General features: G+C 39.8%; 1 protein-coding gene across 1 annotated transcript; it reads left to right on the plus strand.

The window, feature by feature from the left end:
* Positions 1-509: 509 nt before the first annotated feature.
* Positions 510-4,074, plus strand: LOC137266045 (uncharacterized). Its single transcript, XM_067801543.1, has 5 exons — positions 510-568; positions 2,259-2,403; positions 2,883-3,001; positions 3,338-3,413; positions 3,889-4,074. The coding sequence occupies exons 1-5, from the start codon at positions 526-528 to the stop codon at positions 3,998-4,000; spliced, it is 495 nt and encodes a 164-aa protein (XP_067657644.1). The 5' UTR covers positions 510-525; the 3' UTR covers positions 4,001-4,074.
* Positions 4,075-8,837: the final 4,763 nt, after the last annotated feature.

Here is an 8,837-nt window from a genome sequence, read left to right on the forward strand (position 1 = left end):
ACACACTCACACACTCACTCATATATACATATATACATATATACGCACAGACACACACACAGACACACACAGAGGCCGATATGCATCCTATGAAGTTTTCTGTAGACTACAGAGACGCTTGTACAGGTCTGACTGTGCCATGTGCATATGTTCATGAATCACTGTCAAATAGTAAGGATACCAGGTGATCGCGAAAAGGTTCGGCTCAGAGAAACATTTACAGTATGAAGTGGACATCGACGAGCCATCCTACGAGGAAACGTTAGTTATCACGTAGATGAAGATTGCATTTTAGTTACATTTAGTACACTATCTATTTAGTACACTCTTATATACATAGGCAAACAGAATGAATGTCGACGTGTTATGCCTTAAACTGAATGGGGCAGATATTTCGTGATAACCTTTACAGTTACCCTTGCAATTGAGTCAAATGTTAAAGTTCACTAATATTTGTCATCATGTCTTGCATATAAAGCACGGAGTGTTTTGTCTCATATAGCACATCAGCTGCTTATTGCCAGGATGAAGTTTGCGATATGTGTTGTGGTTGTCCTCGTCTCATACGGTAAGTAACCTTTATAGGTTAGTTGTACACCGTTTTAGTAATATCCCAACAATGCGAAGGCCAGAGTCACAAGAAATGGACTTCACACATTATCTTACCTCACACATGAATGTAGCTTTCCGATTGGCTTAGTGCTATTCTATTATTTTCAATGTACCCCGCTTACAGGCGATGTATTATTTTCAATGTACACCGCTGGGAATTCCTTCTGGTGCTTCATGGTAGTACTTCTTTGTCTCGAATACCATTGAATCAGCATAAAGCACGGAAATTACCGATGTAATTTTCGATTGAAAATCGATGGGAGGACGATAACTCTAAATCTGTTTACCTTGTGTCGTCTGCAAAATGGTGATTCACCTCACATTCAACAGAAGTGCTTCAAACAGTTCAAAATTAAAAGTCAGGTGTTCGGTAAGATAAATACGTTGCTGGCTCGGGGAACATAAACAAACCTCTAGGGTACCTGAGCCCACGCCCCCTCGTGACCAGTGAACATCTTATATTGTATCCATGTTGGTTGCAGACTGTAAAAAGCAAACGCATGAAATATGCGTCGCATTTCCAAATTCAGTGTATGGCACTGATATTGGCTGTTACACAGGAGGTGTTCAGGTGTGTGTTCTTGGCTCCTTCTTAAATCAGCTTCAATCTTGCAATTTTGATTTTGTTCATGATCAACCTGTATCCAATTTCATACAAAAACATAGTCATAAGGAAGAGGTGACTAACGGAATCGGGTGGTCCGGCTCGCTGACTTGGTTGACACATATCATCGGTTCCCAAATGCGCAGCTCGATGCTCATGTTGTTGATCACTGGATTGTCTGGTCCAGACTCGATTATTTACAGACCGCCGCCATATAGCTGGAACATTGCTGAGTGCGGCGTTAAACTAAACTAAACTCACTCACTCACTCACTGTTTCATGTGTCTAAAACTTTAGGCACCTCGCAGCCATCAAATGTATAAAGAATACATGAAGAAGACGTCTTTCCGTGTTCACATCAAACTGATAGTTTTTGCAGACCAGATCTACCTCGCTTTTACTTGCTGACTCTGTTGACTATTACCATGAATTCACAATGACCACCGCCATATAGGTGGAATATTGCTGGGTGCGACGTAACACTAAACTCACTCACTCACTCATTCACCTAGCTGCCTTATGTTTATATGTGGTATCCACGATACATAGGAGACCCTTCAATTAATGACGTTCACGATCTGTCGCAGTTATACTGTGGCGTTGGACATATTCAGCCCAAGACCATATTCTGCAAAACAGCATTTAGTTATTGGTAGTTGATTCAAATTTACTGTGTGTCATGGTTGTAATCCGTTTTAACATGGTCTTCTTCCACATTATATTAAAAAAATATAGTCAACACGGTGCTCAGCGTCATTTCATCATCAACAATGATTTTGTAGCTGCAGCCACTTTCAGAGAACTGACGCTTTTTGATTTGATCCAAGACCGTATTACTGTTCATTTATCATTTTCCAATTGAAAGAAATTATGCTTCACTGTTAAATATGTCTAGTGATGTCCTGTCATGCATATCACAACAGTCAACCTGTTATTATTATTCATGGCACAACATTACTATCAAGTGTGTCGTCATGTTTTGGTTAAAGACAATAAGTGCATTATAACTGTTTTAGAACTTTATGTCTATGTGCCTTTCCAGCGTCCGGTCTTGAGTGGCTCACAAGGAGAGATGCGGAACCAGAAAATACATGTCGAAATATATATGATCAAATAACCATGATCATGCGACAACCTCAGTTTAGTCGAATTCTCCTCCAAAACGGCGAACTGAGCCTTGATTGCAGGTCAGTATCACAATTCGTTGATAAAAACCTTGCAAACAACTCTCTCTCTCACACACACACAACTTGCACACACAAACACACACAACATACACACACAAACACACACCTTACTTAATGTCCAGTTGGGATGTATCCGATAGTCGTGCTTTGTTTGAAGATGTTTGCCACCATATCGCGTATAGCTATGGGGACATGATCAAAGGTAATGTACTCAAATCATAACATATGAGTGAATAGGCGAGAGTCATGTTGTGAAATAAGAAATGTTTGTTTACTATTAATTGACAAAGCTGTCAGCATCAGTATTGAACCACCTCAATATTGATACTAAAGACGTTGGCCCACATGCAAATAGAAACAGTTACCAACGAAACACAAGTGACCTTCTATTATTTGATAAATATTTTCATGGTAACTTTCGAGTTATGCTAATTCGAATACACATTCAAAAGTACTTATACAGATTTTCTCGTTTACAGGGAACAGACATTGACGAAAGCGGACGACTGCATAAACGCTACCGTCGTAACGTGCAGGTCACAGTTCACGGCCACTCAGCTGAATGCTGCCCTGAACGTCTTCTGTAGACACAGAGCAGGTATTCGACAGAAGTCTCTGAACAGAGGACAGTGGGGGTAGCCTAGTGTTTAATGCCTGTTGAAAGACCTTTGTTGGATTTCCAACATGGGTGCAGTGTGTGAAGAGCATTTATGGTGTCCCCCGCAGTGATATTGTGAAATGATACTAACAGCGGCATCAAACTGAATTCACTCATTCATTATGGGTTGTCTCATGCGCACTCTTTGTCCACGTGCCAACTTGGGTGAGACGTTCACAATACGTTAACACTGACAAAAAAGGGTTCGTAAGTATTATAACTCCGGGAGCTCAGCACCTTCATGAATACTCGATGTTATTTATTTATTCTTCACAGATATTGAGAACGAGCCTGCATGCTGGACCAGTGATGACTTACCTTCGGCTGTTGTTTCATGCTCTCGTAGTGACAGGTAGGGTTACCTACACGTAGACCTTCAGGTTTCCATTCGTTCACCTACTCCAGTTATTGCAGAGATACTTTGAGGTCATTTACATGGCTAGGTGTACATTTTATCTTGTGTACATCCATCTAATCAGATATCAGTATGTGTCTTGAGCCGTGATGATTCAGGTTGAATTGGTCTTCAGCAACCCATGCTTATCTAGCCTGATCGGGTGGTCACACTGCAACGAGTAAGAGGGTCGCCGAGGTGAGAGTTCAAGCATGGAACTGCCTCTGATGCAAATCTTGGTGGGGGATTTCTGTAAGTTAGATCTGCCAGAAATCGGTCGTTGCGGGTTCGAATCCACAATTTCCCCTTTTGTCTGCAGGTTTCATGGCGCTACACCAGTCTTTCTGTCGTTTGAACAAAGTGGATAACATCAAAAACCTGCATTTTCTGTTTTCCCTCCTTCTCTTTGTCCAAGTATGGATATTTCTTTCAGACCTGAGTTTGCACTGTGCGCTGAACGAAACGTGACCAGTCTGACAGAGTGCTCTGCCACCACTGGCGCCATCTTCAGCGAGCTGATTTTGGACGTGTTTAAAAGTGATTGAGAATACACGCGCAAACGAACTGACCCAAAACATCATGTAATGATTGCTTGCTAATAAATTAATCAAAATGTGAACAGTCGTTTCCTTCCATCATGTTCATGGTATTGTTGTATCGCTGAGGCTAGAACAAGGGGTGATACCGTATAAAGGCCATCCTTTTAAATGTACACTAAACACGTAGATGCCCTCGTTGTATGAGAGTTGAGACAAATGGTCCATTGTAATTTTTTTCAAATGGAGGATGGGGATGTTTAATCGTTGTATCATACCACCTCAGGGTTCAGGAAGACGGGGTTGAAATTTACAGCAGACACTCGTCTAGTGAGTGAATGAGTGAGTGAGTTTACTTTTACGCCGCATTCAGCAACATTCCGGCGGTCAGTATCAAGTCTGGACCAGCCAATCCAGTGAACAACACATTCGTCGAGACATCACACGAACGAAATGGAGAGACGTATAAACAGGTGTTTTGATATTATGTAAATTCATGTTTGTTTTGACCCCTGGTCTGAAACGCATTTTAAGTCAACAATGTTTACTTGCTGTGTTAACAATTTTGGAAAATTCACATCTATTTTTAACAGAGAGACCCCAATACCATCAATGAACATTGAAAACTAAAATACTGGTACTTTGAATAAAAGTCTTATAGACAACATGGTTGTGTCAATCTTAAAATAACGAAGACGGCGTAAAAAGTATAGCCGCTTTAGTACTTCCTTGTATATGTAATCATTGTTGCTGTTCCAGGTGAGCTTATTGGCAATACAAAATCCAAACTAACCTAACAAAGTGACATAGAAGACTGATGGTGCTATTTGCCTATCAGCAAGAGGAATGCAACTTGCAGCATATGTGATGATTTTCAGTCACAACGCTGGTCTTGCAAGCAGTCACTCCTCATATCTACCAAAGAAAAATACTCTAAACTCCAGATTCACCAAACAGCTACTCAGTCCCGCCCCACTGGGTGGTAAAAAAAGTTTTAATATAACACATTACTGCCTCTCACTGAACATCACAGGTACATTGTATTTCACTTCGAAAATTGTAACATAATGAATATCACTATTTAAAACTATTTTTAGCATTGTATTTATTTTGAGGGTAGGCAAATAGCAGGTTCATCGTAAATTAAAACGTTACATACGTCCAATTTACAATGAGTGTCTGTGGACAACGTTTGTCTAGTGTCTGAATGACGAGACCTTGTATACATTAGTGGGTTATTCGAAGTGGCTAGAATGCATAAACTTTGTATATATGCATCGGAAATACGACAAAGGTTTGTAGCATGGGTTTGTTATTTTTTAGGATGAGTGTCAGATTAGGTAAATTCTTCTTTATGGATAATGGTGTAAGAAGCTGCGTCGAAATGTCACTTGTTTTTGTTGAATGTGTATCGGATAAAGTATAGTACATGCACCGGACGTGTGTGTATGTGTGCGTACGAGAGAGATAGATAGATAGATAGATAGATAGAGAGAGAGAGAGAGAGAGAGTGAGAGAGAGAGAGACCATTCAGCACACGTTGTGTTATACAGAGGTAAATACCACAGGTAGGGATCAACAAATATACATAATTAGTATCATACTCTCTGAAATGACAGAACCTCCACAAAAGTTGGGTACCCTTAAGTATAGAAATGTTCATGCTAAGTATTAGAACAATGACAAATATTAGTGTTGACGACTGTGAGTCTGAAAGCACTAACTAGCTGGAAAACATACATCTTTCTTAGTCTGACAAAAAAGCATGAATGAAAATGTCAATTTTTTTCCTCAAATTGGCATCATCGGAACCAGTGTCCTAATTTCTAAATTAATAATTTTTATACACCTGACACTGCCACTAAGCCAGCATGAGACAGATGCAACAACGTTTAGACCGGTCAAGCATAACACAAATACACATCCGACAGCAGGTAATGTCTGATTTAGGTAAGGAAGGGCGTATAATATCTCGGAAGCATCGTGTCTGTCAATCGCATCGCGTGTAGCACACTTGTGAATTACTAGATTTCATGCATTTTTTTAGCATTAACTACAGGCCGGTGCTTTGTCCGCTGTGTCTGTTGACATACTTGGAAGCCAATGTTTCGCAGTCTGTGTTTTGTCTTTGACTATCGAACACGCACCAGCAAACTCAAAACACATACGATCGTGTCGGGATAACATACTCACATGCTTTATTACTCCGTTTCAAAAGATTTTCTTTGACATTTCGTCTTTCAGAACAACAAAACTCGTGCTAACAGTACATCAATCGTCAGTACTTACCTCCAGAAACAGAATACCGATAGAATGCCATTACCGGCACGTGGTCCACACATTTCCCCAATTACAAACGTTGAAAATCGCTATGAGCCATAAGAACCAATTAGTCTTTGTAGGCTTTGATGAACAAAGTGTTTTCAGCAATGATTTGAAATATGTTTGGTAGTAGAACTATCTCATACAAGTATGGGAAACACAAACTAGATATGTGTTTGTATGTGCACGGGGTTGGACTAACATGAGTGGGTGGTCATGTCATCGTATCCCAAGTACATCGATGCTCATGTTATTGATCTCTAGATTGTCTGTCCCACACTCGATTATTCACAGACAGCCGCCATATAGCGGGAATATTGATGAATGCGGCGTAAAACTGAACTCACATATTCACTCACTCACATGAGCATCGATCTGCAATTCTACCCCGGGAACTTCACCTGTCCAATGTATTATGAGCAATCAATGTGACATCGCGTGGTTATGCCATCGCACGTGCTTGGTCTTGCCACAATTGTGATTTGTTTTTACTTTTTATAGTGAAAAAGATTCCAGGGGAGACAGTAAATAAGATATTATATTCTGAAGTAATATAACTGAAGTCACAGGGCCTTGTCCCTTTGTATATGGACTAACACTTAGTCTCTGATTATATGTAATTGGTTTGATTGTCCCAAACCAAACCATGTGAATTGAAAAGGAGCCACATGGAGACCAGAACTGAGGGAATCTAAACTTCATTTAGAGCTTCAACTTTGGAGAAAGAGCTAGGGAGAAGGAAAAGTAATGTGGTTCAGAGAGTGTGAGACAGACTAAGAACTGTGAGACAGACGAAGGCGTGTGCAAAGGTTGTTGTGTCTAGATATCTGTCTTTTAAGCTGAAGTAGACGGGAGGTTGAGTTGATATATGCTTTCCAGCAACTCAATTTTGTCATCAATGAGTTTGAGGAAGTTCACACTCACCAATCTTTTCACAGATCTAACACAAACAATGCACGTCTTAAAGATAATGTAAACGGACAATGCATTGAGCATTAAAAGGAGCAACCGATCTGACTGCCATTTATGTACAGAGAGGGACCACAGATCGTGAGATCGTGTATCACCCACTAGAACACTAAGGGACCAAGCATTATCCCCTAGGGGACGCCACAGACACCTGTCATTTGCTGGATAGTACAATATCAGCAGCACACACACTGATAAATATGATCTGATCCAGTTCAAGTTCTGGTTACTCCAATGCATCTTCAAGATTGTAAGAATAACCGTGGTGAACAGCACCTAAAAGCGCTGATAGTTCAAGCAGTAGCAATATTGTTCATCCATACAAAGATGAGAGTCACATGTACTAATGTATGAGAGTCCTACCATATTAATCGGAATGTATATTGTATACAATTTGATCATAGGAAACACATTGGTAGGATGAATTTTGTGATACATAATACGGTTTCACTACTAATGACAAGAAGGTAAACATTGAAGTGAGGGATATTTCTGTGGATAGTTTTGAGTGTCTTTGTAGTTTTCTGGATGATGTAGAAAATGTCTTATATATTATTTGAAAATCTTAATTTTATAATCTCAATACAATATCCAAAAGGTATGTGTAGAAGACCAGTTATGTCTGAAGATTACCTAATTATGAAAAAACTTGTCACAGAATGTTTAAGCCAACTACGCTCCTTGAGTATTTATTTTCATTGGATGTAAATCTGTTTATATCATTTCAAAATAAATTGCTCTATAAACAATAACTACCGGAAAAATGTTATTTTGGACCTATTATTCTATCTATCATCTCAGTGAGGGGCGTAGGGATGACAGCATGACTACTTTGTAATTGAAATACATGTGATAAATCATTGTGACGCCTATATAAGGACATGGAACGTAGGGTGGCAACCAAATCAAGAAAATTCTTGTGAAGATGAAGTTGTCAGTAGCATGTGTTGCGGCGGCTGTTCTTCTCTCGTTTGGTAGGTGACCATTTACTGAGACACGTTTTGATGTGTTCATTGATTACTGAAAGACGTTTTGATGTGTATATTGATTACTGAAAGACGTTTCGATGTGTATATTGATTACTGGAACACGTTTTGATGTGTATATTGATTACAGTTCCACGGATCATGACTTAGCAGGAAAAGAGGTCAATAACCAATGATTATACTGAGCGACGATTCGGTAAGGGTGTTGTTTGTCCTCAAACATACTTAACTTCGACCCTTTGACTTGTAAATAGAACAACATAGATATTAATATGTTTTCCAGTCAGTACTGCTGTGATCTGTCAATGAATGGGGTACGTTTATGGAGGCAGTGGGGTAGCCTAGTTTAAAGGTTACGCTCGTTACGCCGAAAGTTTGATTTCCCACATGGGTACAATGTTTTGAAACCCAGTTCTGGTGTCCCTTGTCGTGATATTGCTGGAATATTGATAAAAGCGTTTAAAGACCAAATTCGCTCACTCACTCACTCTGTCATATTGACGAATCGTGGTAGTGAGAAGCACGTGGAGTGACAGTTGTTATACCCGGAAAAAGGATGAGACATTTCT

The sequence above is a fragment of the Haliotis asinina genome, chromosome 15, assembly GCF_037392515.1.
Source record: "Haliotis asinina isolate JCU_RB_2024 chromosome 15, JCU_Hal_asi_v2, whole genome shotgun sequence".
NCBI classification, from domain to species: Eukaryota; Metazoa; Mollusca; class Gastropoda; order Lepetellida; family Haliotidae; genus Haliotis; species Haliotis asinina.

What these genes read in the sequence shown, in the direction of transcription:
- LOC137266045 (XM_067801543.1), top strand. Translation starts at nt 526, where the DNA reads ATGAAGTTTGCGATATGTGTTGTGGTTGTCCTCGTCTCATACG. An exon ending in GAACTGAGCCTTGATTGCAG is followed by an intron (nt 2,404 to 2,882) that starts GTCAGTATCACA and finishes TCTCGTTTACAG; the next exon opens with GGAACAGACATTGACGAAAG. An exon ending in CTTCTGTAGACACAGAGCAG is followed by an intron (nt 3,002 to 3,337) that starts GTATTCGACAGA and finishes TATTCTTCACAG; the next exon opens with ATATTGAGAACGAGCCTGCA.